Genomic DNA, 21,841 nt, shown 5'->3' on the forward strand with positions numbered 1-21,841 from the left:
AACTACTCTTCCCTCCATTCTTCCAACTTACGAGCTGACTAAGGATCACCTTGCCTTACTTTGCAAGTAAGTCAAAATTCTCTTGGCTAAGAGAGCTATAGATAGGGTTCCTGCTCCAGAAATAGGCTGTCGTTCCTATTCCAGATATTTTTTGGTTCAAAAGAAGGACGGAGGCATTAGTCTTTTCCTCGATCTTGGAGCCCTCAAATACTTCCTCAAAAAGGAAACGTTCAGGATGCTCACTCTTGCTTAGTTCCAGTCTACCCATGGCCGCTACCTGCCGTTTACGGTGGGCCGCAAGCACTTTGTTTACTGTGCTTCCCTTCGGCCTCACCACCTCTCCTCGGGCGTTCACCAAGTTGATGGCAGTGGTTGCAGCCCACCTGCAGAGTTCAGGGGTTTCAGTCTTCCCCAACATCGACGACTGGTTTGTTGAAGGCAGGCTCGTCACAAGACTACGGTGAACCTCCTACATTCGCTGGGGTTCACTATCAACATACCGAAGTCACAACTGACTCCTTCTCAGAAGCTCTGTTGCATCTGGGCGGTTCTGGACACGGTGCAGTTTCGGGCCTATTCTCCCAGGATATTCACGCTATGATACCGATGTTTCTGCCTCTATCCTGGATATCGGTGAGAATCACTCTGAGGCCTCTGGGCCTCATGGCCTCTTGCATCCTGCTAGTGGATTCCGCCACATGGCACAGGCGGGCTCTGCAGTTGGACCTGGAATGGAATGGAAAGAGAATTTATATAGCGCGATGGCTACCCAGGGGCGTCCCAGCGCTGCAGAGGAAAGTAGGTTGAGCCGGATACGCTGGATTTAGTGGAGCTGAGGGAAGATTTAGGTAGACGTTTTATTAAAGAGCCAGGTTTTAAGAAGCTTTCGGAATGTGAGTAGATTGGATTCTGATCTGATTGGGAGGGGGAGAGAGTTCCAGATCTTGCCCAGATTGTAGGAGAGCGACCGGCCTCCACATCTGGCTCTTCTGATGCGTGGTACTGAGGTGAGGCGGGAAGTCGCGGATCTGAAGGGGCGATTGGGATGATAGGCTTTCACCAAGGGGTGATTGATAGAAGGGCCAGTTCCCCAGTAGGAGCGATGTGCAATGCACATGCTCTTGAATTCGATTCTAGCTCTCACAGGGAGCCAGTGGAGATCCTTCAATCTGGCTTTGACTGAGACTCGGCGAGGGATGTCGAGAAGGATTCTTGCCGCGCAGTTTTGGATGATTTGAAGTCTGTTGAGTGTGGACTGTGGGGACCCAAGGTATAGGGCGTTACCGCAGTCGAGACGGGATAGAATTAGTCCTTGTACCATGATCCGTCTTGAGTGAAACGGAAGGAGAGGGAGGATTTTTCGAAGTAGTCTCATTAGCCCGAAGCAGGTGGCGGCAAGCTTGGTTGCTTGGTGGTTGAATGTAAGAGTTTGGTCCTGCCAGATGCCTAGACTCTTGATTTGTTCCTTGTGTTGTGGGGGGCTGCCTAAACAGAGGGGCCAGATGGGATCAATGAATTTCATGATGTTATTTCCAGGAGCATTACCTCTGTTTATTCCCCGTTTAGTTTTAAACAGGAGCCTGACATCCAGGCGGCAACTGCTTCCAAGCAATTGTGTAGGCTGTGGTGGGAATTGAGAGGTGGGTCCAGCGCTACCACTAGCTGTGCGTCGTCCGCATAGGTGACAATTTTCACACCGAAGGGGCGGACGACATCAGCTAGAGGGCTAAGATAAACATTAAAAAGTGTGGGACTCAGGTAGGAGCCCTGAGGCACACTGCAATTAAGAGGTTTACTAGAGGAGGTGAAATCCTTCTCAAATACTTGGAAGGATCTGTCTGTGAGAAAGGATCTCATCCAGGTGAGTGCTGTTCCTGAGATTCCTATCATGCCAAGGCGGTGGAGTAGAATGTCGTGATTTACAGTGTCGGAGGCGGCACTTAGTTCGAGTAGGACGATGGCCGCAGACCCGCCACCGTCCAGGATCCTTCTTGCCTCCTCCTTCACTGCTATCAGGGCCGTCTCCGTTCCATGACGAGGCCTAAAACCCGTCTGGGTGGGGTCCAGTATGTTGTTAGATTCAGGAAGTCGGTCAGAATAGAATTGACGTGCTTCTCAAGAAGTCTGCTGAGCCAGGGTAGAAGGGAGATAGGTCGGTAGTTAGAAGGATTGGTTTGATCGAGACTGGGTTTCTTTAATAGAGCTTTGACCATAGCTCTTTTCCATAGAGGCGGGACAGTGCCAGTATGGAGGGAGGAGTTGAGCAGGTCTTGGATGGTAGGTGAAATCTGACTGGTTATCGGGATGAGAACCCTTGGGGGGGCTGAATCGGTGGGCGATCCGGAGTTGACTTGTCCGATAATCTTTTCTAGGTTGATTAGGTCTAGTAACGGAATGCTATTGAGAGCGTTGAGTGGGACTGTCGTGGGGCCTATGTCGGCGGTATCGCTGGGCGAGGTTGCGGAGTGAGAGAAAGAGGAGTTGATGACTTCTATTTTATGGTGAAAGAACTCCGCTATCTCCTCACAATGGGACTGGGTATTGTTGTGATCCTTTGGGGTCTCGGGAAGTTGCAGGAGGGATTTAGCTATCCGGTAGATCTCCTTGGGTTTAGAAGCTGCCTTGTCGATCTTTTGTTCGTAGTATTTGGCCTGAGCTAGTTTGATATCTGCTTTGTAGTTTTTGATAGCTGCTCTATAGTTCGCTTTGTCTACTGGGAGATAATCGAGACGCCATTTCCTCTCGATTCGTTTGCAGGCGCTTTTAGCCTCCCGTAGATCAGTCGTGTTCCATGGGGCTGTTGGGTTGCCCCGCTTGGGATGGGTACTTTTTAGTGGGAGTACTCAGTCTAAGGAGCTGGTAATCCATCTGTTGTAATTCTCGTTGCCCATGATGGGATTAGAAGTGTTGACAGGTTTGGTGCGCTGTAAGTTGTCCTGCCATTCAGGTAGGGGGATTTTGGACCAGTTGCGTGACTGTTGAATCGTCGGGGGTTTAGGAAGGGGGTGATTGGGGAGGGTCCAGGTGAAAGGAATGAGAAAGTGGTCGGACCAGGGAAGGGGGGAAGGGTTTCCAACGTGAAGGTTGGGGCAGTTGCTGAAGATGGGGTCTAAGAGATGGCCTTTTAGATGAGTGGGCCCAAGGACACGTTGCTGTATTTTTTTTTTTTAACTTTATTGTTTAGTTAATTAAAACCTTAACAATTTGATAAATGTCACACACAAATATAAAATTTACAAATTTGTCGTTAAAAAATGTTACAATGTTAAAAAGTTCAAAGCATTAATTGTTCATATTGTTTTTATACGTTTCTCAAATGCCTGCAAGAACTTCACCAGCTTGCAGTGTATTCTTGGAGCAGTAGTATACAGGCTTCCAATAATGGCTGATCTACATGTTCGTAGTTTCATGGACCGATAACTTTCCTTTAGGTGTGACCTTTCCTTGGATAGCATCTTACAGTGACAAATTATGTGTATTAGGTCCTCTTTAGGGCTACCACACAGTCGACAAGAAACGTCGTCAAGCATTTTCCAGGCAGGTTCATTTGCTCGTGTGGGAAAGACACCAAGTCTCAAAGCCATCAGCTTTTTCTTAATAAAAATAGAGTAAGTTGTTTCCAGGTATTTTGCAGCTGTCAATGTCTTATAGCCATTTATCACAGCCCATGAGTGCGAACGATGGGAGAACATTTCTTTGTCCAAGATTAACGAATGAAGTTTGGCCACTTTATTTAGGGTCTGTTTTAGGACAACAAATGACAGATTATTATCCCATAGGGTTTTTGAGCAGGTTGTCTCCAAAGCTTGCATGAGAAATTGATTTGCTTTGGAATTCTTTTGGGAATTAAACTCTTGCCATAGGTAGGTATTCAGATTGTTATTACTTGCTTTTTGCTTGATCTGATACCAGACCTTAATATAAGAGTATTGTCTCCCCGGTATTTCGTTTTTTAGTCCAAATTCAAGTTGTAATTGCGCTGGTGATGTCGTGCGTGGGAGACGTAATACTTTTTTGTATATTTTAGTTGTCAGGGTGTTTAGTAGGTCGGCATCCTTTCCGTGCATTGCAACACTTGCATAGGTCAGGGTTGGGAGGATTTTATTTGCCATTACGGTTAGAAGGGGTTTAAGTGATGGCCCTTCCAATTTTTTTTGCCAAGGTACTTAGTCCAAATATCAGAGCACCCGCTCTTTGTGTCAGATAGTTCTTCTGTTCTATTAGGTTAAGTTTGTCGTCTATATAAAATCCCAAATATTTGTAAATCGAGACTTTCTCTAGAGGTTTTCCTTTTAACCATATATCATGATGCAATCCACGGCGGTTAGTGATCAACATGGTTTTAGTTTTTGAAATGTTTAATGACAACTTGTTTGCCATCAAGAAGACCGACAGTTCCGTTACTAATCTGGTTAGCCCCACCTTTGTTAGGCTCAGAAGGACAATGTCGTCTGCATAAGCCAAGTGCGTGAGCTGTAAATCGCCAAGTTTTGGTGGGTGGGCATTGCAGTGGTTCAACGTTGCTGTAGTTCGAGGGCATTTAGGCTGGAGGATAGTTCTCTGGCGTTTGGGTCATTCGGTCGTCCAGATGGATGTTGAGGTCGCCCAAGATTGTAAAGTTAGCGGAGCTAAGTGCAATGTTTGCAGCTATCGGAGCAAGATTGGAAAGAAACTGACCTTGTGACCCTGGCGGGCGGTATATGAGCATACCGGAGAAGGTATGTGTGGGCCTGAGTTTTATATAGAAAGGAAGACATTCGCTGTCTGGAAAATGCACAGGGGTGCTAGTGACTTCGTATCCTGTTTTATGGATTACTGCTAGCCCACCGCCAATTCCTTTTTTGTGATCAAGGCGGAGTATTTGGTATCCAGGTGGAAGGGCTTGTACCAAATCGGGTTCCGAGTGTTCCTGCAGGCACGTCTCTGTGACGAAAAGGATGTCTGGGCTTATTTCCTCTAACATTAGGGAAATTTCCATGGAGTGCTTGGGGAGTGATCGGCAATTGAGCAGGAGCATAGAGTATATTGTGGGTTTATTTTAGGATGGGGTGAGAAACGAAAACCGCACTGGTTGCAGGCGGGGTGTTTTATAGATGGGTCCCATGCGTGTAGGCAGGGTGACTCTGCGGCCTGATTTAGTTGACGAAGGGAATGAGAACTGTAGGTGATGATCTGGCATGGTGGTTGAGCAGGGGGGGTGGCCCCTGGCCCCGGTCGGTCACGGACGGGCGCAGACGGGCTTACCTTTGGCGCGCCTTCGGCGCGCATGTGGCGCGCCCGCAGCGCACGTCCGGGGATTGCACATTTATATATGAGAGGGGGGTGTGGCCTCTGGGCCGTGGGCGTGGCCTGTGGGCTGAGGGGAGCAAATGGCGGCGATTACCACTGTGCCGTGTCAGCGTTCAATCGGCTGCGCGGCGAAACAGTGATAAGGAAGTTTGAGGTAAGCACTAGGAGGCTGCAGTGCAGGTTAAAAAGCAAAGTATTTGTGACAGTTTTACAATTTTTTAAAAATCGAGCGTCTCCCGGCTTCCGCCTCAGGAGAGTTGTGCCTCTGAAATGCGTGCTCTTGATCAGCGCGCTTTAAGTAGCCGGGGCGAGGTGGCGTGGCCTCTGGGCCGTGGGCGTGGCCTGTGGGCTGAGGGAAGCAAATGGCGGCGACTACCACTGTGCCGTGTCAGCGTTCAATCGGCTGCACGGCGAAGCAGTGATAAGGAAGTTTGAGGTAAGCACTAGGAGTGTGCAGTGCAGGTTAAAAAGCAAAGTATTTGTGACAGTTTTACAATTTTTTAAAAATTGAGCGTCTCCCGGCTTCCGCACCAGGAGAGTTGTGCCTCTGAAATGCGTGCTCTTGATCAGCGCGCTTTAAGTAGCCGGGGCGAGAGGGGCGTGGCCTCTGGGCCGTGGGCGTGGCCTGTGGGCTGAGGGAAGCAAATGGCGGCGACTACCACTGTGCCGTGTCAGCGTTCAATTGGCTGCGCGGCGAAGCAGTGATAAGGAAGTTTGAGGTAAGCACTAGGAGAGTACAGTGCAGGTTAAAAAGCAAAGTATTTGTGACAGTTTTACAATGTTTTAAAAATCGACCGTCTCCCAGCTTCCAATGGGTGCATAATCAGGGAAATCTCACCGACCTCGTTAAGATATCGGAGGGCACTATAAAGGATCTGCAGTGGTGGCTGACAAACTGCCATTGGGTCAGAGACAGACCCCTCTCGCTTCCCCACCCAGATCTCAAAGTGGTGACAGATGCATCGCTTCTGGGATGGGGCGGCTATCTGGGAGAGGTGGAAATCATAGGACTCTGGTCTCCAGCAGAAGCCGGGCTCCACATCAACTTGTTGGAGCTTCGTGCGATCTGATTGGCACTGAAAGCTCTCTTACCATCCCTCAAGGAAAGGCTAGTTCAAGTGTTCACAGATAACACTACCACCATGTGGTACTGCAGCAAACAGGGCGGGTGGGGTCGTAGAACCTCTGTCAAGAGACCCTGGGCCTCTGGACTTGGCTGGAACAACAGGGCATGTCCCTGGTGGCTCCATACGTGGCAGGGTCTCTGAATGCCAGAGCGGACAAACTCAGCAGTAGCTGCCTAGCGGATCATGAGTGGGGTCTCAACCTGCAGGTGGCGTAAGGTATCTTTCAACAGTGGGGAGAGCCTTGGTTAGATCTGTTCGCCTCTGAAGAGAACATACAGTGTCAGCAGTTTTGCTCGTTGGAGTTTCGAAGGCGGCTCTCGCTCAGCAATGCTTTTTCTCACGAGTGGAGTGCAGGCCCCCTGTACACCATTCCGCCCATACCCCTCCTGTCCAGAGTGCTCAAGACAATCAGGAAGGATCGGGCACAAGACATTTTTGTGGCTCCGGACTGGGCACGGAGAGTTTGGTATGCTGTGCTTTTGCAGATGAGCATCGATCCTCTGATCAGGCTTCCCCTTCGGGAGAACCTTTTGTCGCAGCAGCAGGGGAGGGTCCTCCACCTGAACTTGTCCACCCTCCACCTCCTTGCGTGGTGATTGAGCGGTGACAGTTGACAGCTTTTGACCTTCCTCCCGAAGTCTGTAAAGTTATTCTGGCAGCCAGGCATCCCTCCACAAAGTCAGTATAAGCCTGTTAGCAAAGACTTTGTAAATATTGTACAGAAAGGTCTGTTGACCACCTGTCTGCCTCTCTTTCTGATATTCGTCTTTTCATGTTCTCCTTGGCCCAGCAGGACTCTGCTCTGGGCACTCTGAAGGGTTACCTTTCGGCCCTTTCTACTTTTCTTAGCTTGCCAGATCAACCGTCACTTTTTAAATCACCTATTGTACAGAGATTCGTGAAGGGGCTTACTTATTTGTTCCCCCTTTATTATGCCCCAGGTTGCCCACTATCAAGACAGCCGCCTTAGTGGCAATAACTTCTGCCAAGAGGGTGAGTGAATTGCAGGCTCTATCATCTCAGCCTCTTTACCTGACTGTCTTTCTGAACAAAGTAGTGTTCCGCACTAGGGCTTCTTTTTTGCCTAAGGTGGTAACACCTTTCGATCTAGAGCAATCGGTCACCTTGCCCACCTTCTATGCTCCTCCACATCCTTCTAAGGTAGAAGAACTTCTCTGTCTGGACCCAAAAAGAGCGTTGCTGTTCTACCTTGATCGCACTTAAGAGTTCCGGGTGGGTGACCAACTCTTTGAAGGGTACGTTGAAGCAAAGAAGGGACGAGCTGGGCAGTAGAAAACCATCTCACATTGGGTCATTTTAGGAAAGTAGGATCTGCTTTCATGGTTAGTCCCATTTATTGATGGTGTCAGTATGTTTTTTGACTAGTCTGACTGGGATCCTGCTAATCAGGACCTCCAGTCACTGTGCTTCCTCCTACATTCACCATGGTATTTACTTCTGTACCTCCATAATTAGCTACTGGTGTACCCTTGTAAGTCCCTAGTATATGGTATTAAGGTACCCAGGTCATAGGTACACCAGGGGTCTCCCATGAGCTGCAGCATGTATTGTGCCACCCAAACAGTGACTACAGGCCTGCCATGGCAGCCTGTGTGCGTGGGTGCTAGCACCCCTCACAACAGATATATGTTTTCTTATATGTGAGGTCACTTCACTTAAAACCTATAAGTCACCCCTATGGCAGGCCTTTCAGTCCTGAAGGCAAGGTGCCTGGTTATAAGTGTGAGGGTGTCCCTACATGAGCAAGACACTCCTACAAACCCCGGAGTCGATTCTCCAGACTTTGTAAGTGCGGTCAGCCATTTTAATACATATAGTGGACATCAGTCATTACGAGATGTCTAACTACATAGTGGCTGCACCAAACGCTGTCATGTTTGGTAGCAAACATGTCAGAATCAAACCACAACACCGATTCCAGTGTTGGAAGTATGGTCCCATGTACTGGGGGTGTGCTCCCTCTTAGGGTACCCCACCCCCCCTACTCCCAGTTACAGCCTTTCATGGGCTGACAGCAAGCTAGTGCTGCTGCTCACCACAGACACAATTCTGCCCCTGGAGACCACTATATTTTATGCTTACTTACCTGTTACAATTGAAGTATTCTTGTGTATTTATGTTCATATCTACGTGTAGGAGATATACCAATGTGTTAGTGAGTGTTGTGTAAAAATAGCACTATTTTTATATATACACTGAGTGGTTCTTCTTCATTTAACCTACATTACATGATTAGATCTGGTAAAACAAGCTGCTTAACACTCCTTCAGGATAAGCCCAAAGGCTGCTTTCCACAGCTACCACGTAGAGAGCTTTCTGTGGTTGTCTAAGACCACTAAAATCACCAAAAGGGTTGTCTGATTAGTGCAAGGTGCTTCACTTAAATAAATGTGCACCATATACCAAAACAGCCTCCTACAGTCATCCTCTGAATAAAGATGCGTTGTGCTTTGGCAAAGAAACTGCCTCCTGAAGGCCTTGGAGCTCAGGCAAATAGAGTTAAGGCAGCCACCACGGCTCTTCAGCAAATGGTTTCCCGGTTTTTGACATCTGTCAGGCGGTCATGTGGGCATTCCTGCACACGTTTGCCAAGCATTACTGCCTGGACAATCAGGTCCACAGGTAGGGCCTTTTTGGCCATTCTGTCCTACAGGAATTTTTGATTTAAAACTTTTCCGCTCCAGGGATGATATTGCTTGGGTATCTGTTCACAGGTAAGGAATCTGCAGCTAGATGGCTCTATCAGATACAAGTTACTTACCATCTTCAACGCCGTATCTGGTGGAGACATGATCTACCTGCAGATTCCTTACTGACCCACCCATCCTTCCCGTACTGCAGATCAGTTTTTAATGTCAGGGTGAAGTCACGTGGTGTTGGTGACATCACCTACTGGCGCGTTGGGGTACTGCAATCAAAAATGTTCCGGGCTCCATCCTGATACCTGGAAGTTCACAGGTAAGGAATCTGCGGCTAGCTCATGTCTCTGCCAGATAAGGTGTTACTGAAGGTAAGTTACTTGTCCTTCTGTCCAGCAATTATTTCTAGTTTCTAAAATCCTTGCACTTAGCTATTTTCTAAATTTGTGCATTTTTTTTATTCACAAGGTACAACCATAATCGAAATTTATCTGAGTTGAAGCCGCTTGAACCAATGGGAAATACAGTCTATGGCTATGCCACGTAAGTTACGTCCATATATATCTGCAGTAGCACTAGCATGTATGCTAAATACACCCATTTTATTCTTAGGCGTGGAAAATTAGTTTACTGGTTCGGTTCCAACAGCACAACACTAGATGCCAGTACACTCCAAATAGGGCAGTTGTTGACAGCAGGTGGAATTTTAATGTGGTAAGAAACTACCTCATTCAAAATGGGCTGAATGACTGAAGCCCGATGTTCTTTGGGGTGGTTTGGAGGAAAGGGTTCAGCCCGAGAAAGGTCTGGAAAATACACAGAGCAAATTGGTGCATTTTACAAAATGTTCACATAAAGAGGATAAACTTCCAGAGATTCACAAGAGATAATAAAGAAATAGTTCACTAACTGTGTGGTTTTCCAGGCTGCCTTATCTTATTAGCGCTCACCCTCCTCAAGACATCTTTGAAAACATTGTGACAGACAGTGTATTTTTCAACACCATTTCCGTAAAAATTAGCAAAAGGGCTATTTGTATTTTAGGCAGTCAAATAATATACATCATTTCCCATGGCTCATTACTTTTCACAGTGTATATAGATTTCTGTGTTCACTTCACTTTTCTACCTAGCCCTTCCAAGTAGATTCTCAATAACATTTTATGCCTATGACTCTTCTTAAAAGAAACCAGGTGAAAAAAAACCGTCAAAACAAAAGCCATGCAGAGCTAGACAATTCCTACAGTTTATAGCAGTGCTAGTTTTCACTCATGTAGGACTTAAAAAGTCAGAGAGCAGACCGGTTACAACAGTTTCACATGCTCAGGCCAATGACAACAGTAGTGAAAACATAAAAAGCTTTAGCACACATTACCAAATGCTGCTACACAATCCATGAAATAATGCCATTAGCAATATGTGCACTCTGGTACCAAGAAACCAAAATCCGTAATATCCCTCTGAGCTCTGTATGTATTATACCTCAGATATGAGAAAGATCAGTTTGCCAGATTCTGAAAATAGAAATATTTAACCATGGTTAAATAGAAATATTTAACGAAGTTTCTTCTTTGTTAAATTAGCTAACAACTATTAAACAGAAGCTTGTCGTTTCCATATTTCCAGAAATGCAAATTTTTCATTTTGAGTAAATACCCATTTGAAATATTTATTTTAAAATCAAAACCCTAGTCTAGTGCACACAATTGGAATTGTAACTTAGAACTACAAGGAACATAAATAATAATGCAACTGCAGCAGTTATCAAAAGCGTGAATAAAAGATACTGATACATCATAACTGATGCTAATAATACATAGAAATCCTACCTTCTTTCTGCTAATTCAAAGCGCTATTCTCATCCTAGAATTCTGGCAAAGCAGAAAATAAAACCAAATATGAATTTTAGCAGTGGTACACACTCACATATCCATTTGAATAATGAAGTCTGTAAATAACAAAGGTTTGCTATTGTTGTCTCACCAGGTGGGAAAGCTAAGTTCCTTCAATAGGAACTGGAGATATGATATACAACCTGTCCCAGTGTTATATGGTGTGAAAACTCCTCTCTGCCCTTCACTTTCAGAGCTCAGCTTTTATAGCTTATCTCATTGTTGTCCCACTTAGTGGAAACAACTGACAAAATGTAGCCTGAGGCTCTTTCAATTATTTTCATTCTAGTCAGTGTTTTTGGGATATCGGCAGAAGCAAGGCTAATGTAAAAATTAAGCAGTCCTCATTTAGTTAAAACATTTCAAATATATTCCTATAAACTTGATTATCACATTGCAGAACATAGTAATATAAAGCAAAAAAGCATGATCAGCATTTTGATTATTTGCTTAGCACATGTAACTCAAGCAGGGGAGTACCAGGACAGGAAAAGCAGAATACTCATGATATCCCTGCAGTGATAAAAAATATACATTTGATGAATATATTTTACAAATAAAATATAAAGCTGTATATGCAATGACAGAGGTAGGCATTGTTCTCTCGTAGGGGATTTCTATGTATAGTCGTTAACGTTGATTAATCCTGCCCTTCTGCGGAGACCCCGTAGCACTTATATCCCATATAAGTTCTTAAGTGCTGAAGTGCGCCTTTCTTCGGAAAGGCCTTGAAAAGTCACTTAAGAAAGTCAGAATGCAGCCTAGGAGTAGGCTATAGTGGTCAGAGTTCTTCATCTTGGAATGGCAAAAGAAGAGAATGTAATTCTATATGCTTTCAGTACATGAATTTAATGAACTGACACATAAAAAAGAACCTTCACAAATACCTTTAGCTATGAGAAACAGAGATGAAGAACTACAGGACAACATAGCCCATATGCTGCCTTTATAAGTGAAGAAAAAGAAGGCTGCGCCTTTAAGAGCAGAGAGATCACCGGTGTCCCATCATGCTCAACCAGAGGCAGTTACCTCAGTTCCTTATTCCGGCTCCTTCTGACAGGACCCTTGGAGCAATGAACTCAACTTTTTTAGTTTTTTTCTCCAATTTACATCTCCAAAACACACTGTTTTTTTATTCACTTGACGTCTTTTGTCTTTTTCTGTGGAGCAAAGTATTTTTCTTATAGGATAGAGGCTTTTTTCCTATTTGAAACACCATCTCTTTTCGACAAATGTCCTAGATGTGGCAGAAAAAAGGCTAAAACAGACCCACACACGGTGTGTATTGTTTGTCTACCCTTCTCTCAACTTCCTGCCTCCTGTGACATCTGCAAAACCTTCTCCAGACATACCCTGCATGAGGGGGAGAAGATGTGCTTGCAAGGAAGAGAAGAGGAGAAAACAGCAAATAGCCAGTGGGGCCTCTGAGCGAGGGAGAGGTACCTCCTCCACTCCTCCACACAAGCTCTTCCCTCAATCTCCAGTGGACGCTGGAGATCTGAGAGGCGTTCTTCAGGCAGAAAACGCTATTGGCCCCGGTCGGCGTCGAGGCGGTCGACGTTGAGAGGAGGCACGGCACGGACATGTTTGCCGTCATTGACTTGCTCAATGACACGTAAACGTCGACACTTGACGTCTAGAATCTCTTGCGTGAAATATAGGGCCACTTCACGCCGAGGCCGGTGTCGACTTCGAGGGATACCGACTCCTCGTCGCCGAGCTGAGTCGACTAAGGTAGGGATGCAGTTAAGCGCTGTGATCATTTTAGCCCATTCCTTAACTTCTGTGTGCTTCTTTGAAGGTGATATTAGAAGGAATTCTGTTTTTTGAGCGTTTAATTTTAGATGATAGATTGTTAACCATTGTAATGTCATTTCTAAGGCCTCATTCATTAACCTGATGTCTTCCAACGACGAGATCTTGAGGTATAACTGTCTGTCGTCCGCGTACATGTGAAAGGAAATTTTGGAGTTTCGAAGAATTTCTGTGAGCGGTTCGATATATAGGTTGAACAGTGATGGAGACTTGCGGTACTCCAATCGTGTTAGGGCATGAAGATGAAAGAGATTGATTGACAAAGAATCTTTGTGTTCTGTCCTGAAGGAAGGATTCAAACAATTTCAGCACCGTACCTGATATTCCCATCCTGTCCTGGAGCCTGTTCAGTAATTTTACATGATTCACCGTGTCAAATGCAGCTGATAGGTCTGGAAGGATGAGTAGACATGATCTATTTTGGTCTAAAGCTTGTAGAGCATCATCGACTATATGTAAAATCGCTGTGGGGAGGAGGAGGAACAGGAGAGCCCGTCCGCTGCAGAACGAACCGGGACTTCCTGGTTGCCACCGAAAACGAACCCGGAAGTATGCAACAACGCTCTAGCCTTCGACTGGCTGAAAGGGGAGGAGTCGCGTCATCAGGCGGAAGTGAATGGAGCTGAGGCGGGGATAAGAGGCATAGGCGGAGAACGGACGGTGTGCGGTGACAGCGAGGAGAAAGCAGAGCACCCGGAGGAGGAGGACTAAAGAGTGGAGAGCGAGAGGAGAGCGGAGGAGAAGGACCAAAGAATGGAGAGCGAGAGGAGAGCGGAGGAGGAGGACCGAAGAGTGGAGAGCGAGAGGAAAGCGGAGGAGGACCGCAGAGCAGAGAGCCGAGAGAAAAACGTGGAGAGACAACGAGGTGTTCTGTATACTGCTTTCAAACCCGGTGGGCTGAATGAGGGAGAAGACGCCACGGGTCCCTACGCTGCGATTCGAGAAGCGGGCCGTAGCCCAAGGCAAGTACTGTTACAGGGGGCTTTCTGGTGGGGCGTGTGGAGAGGGGGCAGGTAGAGCTCCTGAGGGAGGTGGGAGGTCGGGCACGTTCGGAGGTGAAATCCAATAAGAAGCCCTGCACCCTAAAATCCCTCTTTCATTTTGTTTCCCACACACCTTGGTGACGGTAGCACAGTGAGACAAGTACAGTTTGTAACCCAGAGACTCAGAGACCCCGGGGACGCCAAAAGGAGCCAGACGGAGGACTACCAAGAAGTTTGCATTCCTGAAAACCCTGATTCGAACATTGACAATTATCACAATAAACATCCCTAAGAGTACATTAGCGTGGTCTTGTGTTCCATACCCATCTAATCCCTTACAATCGGCATTTCCGTGCTGTGTCCTGATCTGAAGCCCGACTGACATTCAATCAATGGAGAGAAATTGTTTGTGTGCTGGCTTAGTTCATTCTGCACACATTTCTCTATTAGTTTGGCGAGTACCGTAATGTTGTGGAGTTAACTATATGCGTTAGAGAAGTAAAGTAGTCATGTAAGTTCTTTGGTGTGAGTAGGTCATTTTCACAGCTTTCTACTAAACGTTCAATGTTCGAATCTTTAGTGTCCCTCATCCACTTTTAAATTCTATTCGGTTGTGAGTGTTTGTTCTTTTTCCATGTGGGAATCATGAATGTTATGATATGGTGGTCTGACCAGTCGCAAGTTTCTATTGCTAGACTTGATATGTTCTCATTTTTTGAAATTATCCAGTCCAAGGTAGCTCCTTTCGAGTGAGTTGGCTGTGCACATGCTTGCGAAAGATTGAGGTCCGCTAGGAAATATTTAAGAGCATTTATTTGTTTGTCGTTGTTGTTCCAGTGTAGATTGAAGTCCCCTAGGAATATGTTGTTCGCGTCCAAGTTATGATTTGCAGTTATTATCTCCATTAATTGTTCTATGAAAAGCATATTGTTACCAGGTGGGTGATAAAGTGCATGCAGGTTGCATGTTAGGTTGTTGTCCGCTCTTAAATTGAGACCTAGGTATTCGCACTCTTTGATCGGATCCAAATGAAATTGGGCAATTTCTATATCTGACCGATGTATGCAGGCTGTGCCACCTCCTTTCTTTTCTCGTCTATCCAGTCTCACGATGTTATATAAAGGGGGCACTAGTAGGTCCAGAACTGGAGATGATGACTCTGATAGCCATGTTTCAGTGATGATTGTCACGTCAATTTCTTGGCTAATGATGAAGTCAGCTATGTCTGATGCAGGTTTAGCTGCGGACCTGCAGTTGATCAGAAGGCATTTCAGCGATTTTTCCATGCAGTTTGTGGTCACCATTTGCGGTTCTGGGATTATCTGAACTTGTAAGTTATTAAGGTTGGATTTCCTATCATTTAGCCTAGACGTTCTATTGACACTGATCTGGATTGTTCTGATTTCCTCTCCTCTACTGCGTCCCGATATCTCATAATCCCGGAGTAAGGATAAGGTTTCTTCTTCCGTTAATTCTATGGGTTTCCTATCTGGTCAATAATGCCTGTTAGATAATAGCATCGCCGTCTCATTACTTTTGCTTTGAGAGTGGTGTAATAGCTTTATGAAGCGCTCTATTTTTTTGTGGGTATTTTCTGTACTTACATGGAGTTTTTCTATCTCTTGCCGAGAGCTTAGTATGTCTTGCGACATGGCTTGGCAGTTGGGTCTGGACTGTTCCTATGAGGCACAGGGTCAAGACTGATTTGCATATGGCCATGTCTGAACTGGGGTGGCTTGGTGAGCAAAATACCAATGGATTAAACCCAGATCTGTGACTGGGGGTGAATGTTTTGCCATTGTGCAACATTCCATCCATCATCTTGTGTGTTTTGCTGTTCACCCTATGTGGGAAGGGTATGCCCAGACGTGGGTCCCATGCTCACTGCGCCACTGGAGTCAAGCTGTCCTGGCTGAAGACGGCTGATAGCCAGAAACCGGTCCTAGGATGCTTTATTCCGGTCCAGGGAAGACATGGCTTGGCAGTTCGGTCTGGACTGTTCCTATGAGCCACAGGGTCAAGACTGATTTGCATATGGCCATGTCTGAACTGGGGTGGCTTGGTGAGCAAAATAACGATGAATTAAACCCAGATCTGTGACTGGGGGTGAATGTTTTGCCATTGTGCAACATTCTGTCCATCATCTTGTGTGTTAGGTGTACCATAGGTACCCAGGGCATAGGTGTACCCTAGGCCTACCAGGGGCTGCAGAATGTATTGTGCCACCCCTAGTTTGCCTTCCAAACTGACACCACAGGTCTGTTCACACAGCCAGGTTAAGGTGGTGTAATCAACCCTCACTTAGATATAGTATACCTATATCTACCTTATATATAGACACATATGCACCTATAAGTCACTCCTATGGTAGACCTCGACAATCCTGGAGGCAGAGTGCTTGGTTTTATGTGAGAGGGTGCCTTGCATGAGCTGAGCCCCTCTGCAGCTTTCGGAACCATCTTCTTATAGCTGTTCTATGATATAGCCGTATCGTATACTCTTAAGTGCATTATAATCCTCGCGGTTAATGCTAACTTTGGTTTGGCTTTATCAAAACATGTCGTGTAAGGTGTCAAACACTTTGGAATACTACCCCCCCCCCCCCTCCACCACCAATTCTGGTGGCGGGGGTAGCATTCCACCCTTCTAGAGGGAAAAGACGTATGTTACTGCTTTACCTGGTTAAAGTTAAACAGAGCCTCAGCATCACAAAATGGATTCTGCTGCCACAGACACCAGTCTGACCTCCTGTTGCTGCGGGCAACTCCTGCAATGGCAGCCTGGACAATAGGTTTCCTGTCCAGGGAGGTGCCAGCACCTCTCCAGACAGGGGTTTTGTGTATTGGGGCAGGGAGGGCTGCATTCAGTGAATGCATCTAGACACTGCCTGGGGCACACAAGGTGCTCCATGCATAGCCCGGTTCATACCAGTTGATGGGGCACTCCAGCCCCAGCTCTGGCGCGAAACTGGACAAAGGTAAAGGGGTGTAACCACCCCCTTCTCAGATCCACCCATACGAGGGACCTAGGCAGGTAATCCAGCCCCCATCCTTAGTATAAGTATGGGAGCTGTTTCCCCAGGACTTTAGATTATCCTGGAACAAAACTTTGATACAGAACTCTTGGACCTTCGACATTCTATTCTGACTAGAAGACGGAAGACATCTCCCTTGTGATCAAGGGGTGACCATCCTGTTCAAACAGGCACCAACAGCAACTTTGCCAGTCTGCAGTTTCAAGGCTCCCGCCGGAACCCGAAGACTCTGCGACTCAAGAACTGGACTTCCAGACTTCTCTGACCCCGACCCACATCCACAGCAAAGCTGAGACCCGATGCGGACATGAGAGACGTGGGACCGGACATCTTGGACATCTTGCATTTTGCTACCTGCACTCCTTTTCTGAAGCCTCAGTAAGTTGTGCATTGGGGTGCAAGAAGCCCCAGCCCTGAGCATCATTTGACCCGAAGCCCAGGCCCCCATACTCGGCGAGTGTCCCGTGGGCCCCGCCTTGACATTTGTGCTCGACGCGTCTTCCCGGTTCCTTGCCCGTTGGCTAGTGAGCCCCCTGAAGAGGCCATCTTGAATCTAACTTGCGATCCTGGTTGCTCCAGGCTTGCCCCAGCTCCCCTGCAAAGGAGAAGCGCCACAGACCTTGCTGGTCAGCAACAGAGCCAATCTCGACATCCTGCGAGGGTTTCGGTTGCCAAGGCTTGTTGGGTCCATTCCGATACCGATGCTGCAGTCACCTAGATCCATCGTGGGACAGCTCGAATCCAGCTCCTGGTCATCGTCGATGCCTCCTGGACCTCGTGGCTGAAGAGACAATCTCCCCTTCTTTACCTTCAAGCACGCGACATCGCCTGGTTCCTTCCTGGTCACTGGCTAGTGACCCAGACTCTGTCCCCTCTGCTTTCAATTCTTAACAACTGTCAGAACATCTCCGATCCACCCGGACACTTTTCGTCTGGTCGCCTGCAGCACTTCTTTGCAGCTCTCCATAGAAAACGACGACGAAACCCGACATCAAAAGTCACCTATGCACCGTCTTCCGTGGGTGAGATAACACGAGTACTCTGGTAGTCTTGAGGGAATTGGCTCTCCTAGTGTCTAAGTCTAAAAGGGTTCTGTTCTAGTCCACGTGGAAGTGTCCTCACTTTGTAACTTTTACAAACTCCATAGAAAGTCAATGGGAGCCTGCGCCTGTGTTTAGACACTGCACGCAAATCCTGTGGGTCTCCTACTTCTTAACCTTTGGTTGCTTAGTGTAGCCCCAGCGATTCTACAGGCCCTAGGCCTACTTTCTAACTCTCACGTGGTACTTATACCACTTTCTTAGTATATGGTTAGTGGGGCCCCTAGGGCATAACGTATACTATGCAACTTATTGTGTATTAACTGTGTGACTTGTATTTTTACCTCGAACCTCATAAAGAGTGCAGAGGGGTTGTGTTAAGATTAAATACATATATATTTGATGTATACCTTGTGTGGTGTCCTTTCATTTGGTATTCAAGGGATTATATATGGTAAAACAACTTGCTTAACTCACCTACTGGAGTCTTAGCCTGAAGACTGCTGGTTCATGCTACCACTAGGATAGCTTTCTATAAGGTTGACTTTACAACAACCATCAATAAGGGTCGATTAGACTGGTGCACTGGTTTTGTCTCGCCTCCTACCGTGGCTTCGGAGGAGGGGTCAACATACAGTGTGGTGTTGAAGAGGGCTGCCAAGGCCTTGAGCCTTGAGCTCCCCGTCGCGGCCGTGAGGACTAACATCCTCACTGAGGTCCTTAAACCCCAGTCATGCCCGACAGAGCCTCTGCTGCCGTTTAATGAGGCCTTGACCGACGTTCTTTTGGGCACTTGGTCCAGGCCCGCTACGGGTTCGCCCGTAGATAGGAACGTGGCCAGACGCCACCACCCGGCCCCGGGCGACCCAGTTTTCCTGTCCACCCACCCCACCCCCGAGAGCCTGGTCATTCAGACGTCCATTTCCCAGGCCGCATTCCCGTCGGCTCCGCCGGACAGAGAATCTAAGAGGTATGAGATGTACGATAAAAAGCTCTTCTCCTCCCTTAGTCTGGGACTGCGGTCTTCCAACACCGCATGCCTCTTGGCCGATACACCCACTCTCTGTGGGATACGGTCACGGAATTGCTGCCAGAGTGTCCGTTGGAGGTACGGGCCAAACTCGGCCAAGCCCTTGTGGAGGGCCTGGATGCAGCCAGATATTCTATCCGGTGTGGGTTGGATACCACCGACTCACTAGGTAGAGCGATGGCAACGACGGTGGCGCTTAACCGCCACGCCTGGTTGAGGTCCGCCAACTTTTCGGCTGATGTCCAAAACACATTGATGGACATGCCGTTTGATGACCGTCGCCTTTTTGGCGACAAGGCAGACCATGCTCTTGAGCGCTTTAAGGACTCCAGGGCTACGGCCAAGTCCTTGGGCCTCTCTGCCCCGCGCCAGCAAATGGGTGCCTTTCGCTCCTTTCGTGGCCAAGGAATGGGCGCCCCCACACGTGCTGCCAGCCACACGCCGCAGGCTAACATCCAGCGCGGTGGCGGCCGTGGAAATCGCCGTGGAGGCGGTCGGGGACAACGGCGAGGCCAGTCCACACCCTCTACCGCAGCATCTGCCTCTAAACCCTCCTAGTCCGTGCTTCTCGGCCATGTGACGCCAGTGGGGGGCAGGGTTCGCCATCACCACTCTCACTGGCGCACTGTCACTTCGGACAGGTGGGTGCTGCAGATCGTCCGAAGGGGCTACTCCCTCCCCTTTGAGACGACCCCTCAAGCCATGCCACCGCAACACCACCGCGTATCGGGGGATCATTTGCGCCTTCTGCAGGAGGACGTTTCGGCCCTCTTGGCCAAGGGGGCCATTGAGCGCGTTCCTGGGCCAGAAGTAGGACGTGGTTGCTACTCCCACTACTTTCTGGTACCCAAGAAGGGCAAAGGGGGCTTACGCCCTATCTTGTACCTACAGAACGTCAACCGCTTCCTCCGGAAGGAAAAGTTCAAGATGCTGACTCTGGCTCAGGTGTTAGCTGCCCTGGACCCAGGAGACTGGATGGTAGCGTTGGATTTGCAGGACGCTTATTTCCACATCCCAGTCCTGCCGGCCCACCGGCGTTACCTGCAGTTCACGGTAGGCCACGAGCACTTTCAGTTTACCCTGCTCCTCTTCGGCCTTACCAGCGCCCCACGGGTGTTCACAAAGGTGATGGCGGTGGTCGCAGCTCATCTGCGCAGGTTAGGGGTTTCAGTCTTCCCTTACCTCGACGACTGGTTGTTGAAGGCGGGCTCGCCCCAGACAGTCGTCAGCCACCTCCAGACGACGGCAGACCTCTTGCATCAGCTGGGGTTCTCCATCAATGTGCCGAAGTCACACCTGTGCCCCTCTCAGAAGCTCCTTTTCATCGGAGCGGTTCTCGACTTGGCGCAGTTTCGGGTTTACCCACCCGAACAGCGGGTTCGGGATATACAGGCTCTGATTCCAATCTTTCAGCCTTTATCCCGAGTTTCGGTCAGGTTGACGCTGCGGCTTCTGGGGCTGATGGCTTCCTGCATCCTTCTGGTGCATCACGCCCGTTGGCGGATGCGGGCTCTGCAGTGGGACCTGAAGTTTCAGTGGGCCCAGCATCAGGGCAACCTGTCCGACCATGTCCGGATCTCGGAGGGCACTACAAGACAGCTGCAGTGGTGGCTCACGGACCGCGATTGGGTCAGCGGCAGATCCCTCTCCCTTCCCTAACCGGAGCACGTAGTTGTGACGGACGCGTCCCTCCAGGGCTGGGGAGGCCACATGGGAGAGGCGGAGATCAGAGGCCTCTGGTCTCCGACGGAGTCCCGGCTCCATATCAACCTTTTGGAGCTGCGGGTGATTCGTCTAGCACTGAAGGCATTCCTCCCCTCTGTCTGAGGGAGTGAAGTGCAGGTGTTCACGGACAACACCACCGCCATGTGGTACTGCAACAAACAGAGCGGGGTGGGGTCGTGGACCCTCTGCCAGGAGGCTCTGCGCCTCTGGCAATGGCTGGAACATCAAGGCGTGACCCTGGTGGTTCAACACCTGGCAAGTTCTCTGAACGCCAGGGCGGACGAACTCGGCCGCCGCTGCATGATGGATCACGAATGACGTCTGAACTCGGACGTCGCGCAACCGTCTCTTTCTGCAGTGGGGAGAGCCTTGGTTAGATCTATTTGCCACCGAAGAGAACGCGCAATGTCTTCAGTTCTATGCGTTGGAATTTCCAAGGCGGCACTTGCTCGGAGACGCTTTTCGTCGCGAGTGGAGTTGCGGTCTGTTGTACGCCTTTCCGCCTATACCACTTCTGCCCAGAGTGCTGAAGAAGATCAGGCGCGACCGGGCACAAGTCATCCTTGTGGCTCCGTACTGGGCACGAAGGTACTGGTATCCCGAGCTACTTAGTATGTCAGTCGATCCCCCGGTTCGTCTGCCTCTTCAGGAGGACCTTCTGTCGCAGCAACAGGGGACGGTCCTCCACCCGAACCTGTCCAGTCTCCACCTCCATGCTTGGAGATTGAGCGGCGACAGTTGAGGTCATTTGACTTGCCTCCTGAAGTCTGTAACATCATTCTGGCAGCCAGGCGTCCCTCCACAAAGTTGGTATTCGCCTGCAGGTATTTATTCAAAGTTTTATATAGCGCGAACAAGATCTTAACAGATATCAGAGCGCTTCACAGGGGGGGGGAGTGGGCAAACAGGAGGGTGAGTAGACATAATAATTGGGTACAGTATAGTGAACGGTAGCATAATAGGATAACAGTCATGTGCTAATAAGATACAGGTGGCATGGTGCACAGCAAAGGCTGTGGATCCTCTCTCTGCCCCTCTTTCTGAGGTTCTTCTCTTTCTTCTTTCTCTTGCCCAGCAGGGCTCTGCTCTTGGCACTATCAAGGGCTACCTTTCTGCTCTTTCAGCCTTTTTGAGGCTGCCTGATCAACCGTCTTTGTTCAAGTCCCCTATTGTTAATCGATTCCTGAAAGGCATCACACATACGTTCTCTCCTGTTCCCTTTGTGATGCCTCAGTGGGACTTGAACT

The 21,841-nt window shown here is 48.3% G+C and overlaps 1 protein-coding gene across 7 annotated transcripts in view; it reads left to right on the forward strand.

Annotated features, from left to right (window-relative positions):
* Positions 1–21,841, forward strand: part of LOC147729139 (mucosa-associated lymphoid tissue lymphoma translocation protein 1-like) — a 1,401,591-nt gene that overhangs the window by 1,072,763 nt on the left and 306,987 nt on the right. For 5 of the 7 annotated variants that reach the window (XM_086959432.1, XM_086959431.1, XM_086959434.1 and 2 more), the window contains one exon: positions 9,545–9,619. The exons of the other annotated variants lie outside the window; for them this stretch is intronic. In XM_086959432.1, coding sequence (XP_086815558.1) covers positions 9,545–9,619 — 75 coding nt within the window. The remainder of the gene's footprint in view (positions 1–9,544; positions 9,620–21,841) is intronic. 7 annotated transcript variants of the gene reach the window in all.

The sequence above is a fragment of the Lissotriton vulgaris genome, chromosome 2_2, assembly GCF_964263255.1.
Source record: "Lissotriton vulgaris chromosome 2_2, aLisVul1.2, whole genome shotgun sequence".
Taxonomy (NCBI): Eukaryota; Metazoa; Chordata; class Amphibia; order Caudata; family Salamandridae; genus Lissotriton; species Lissotriton vulgaris.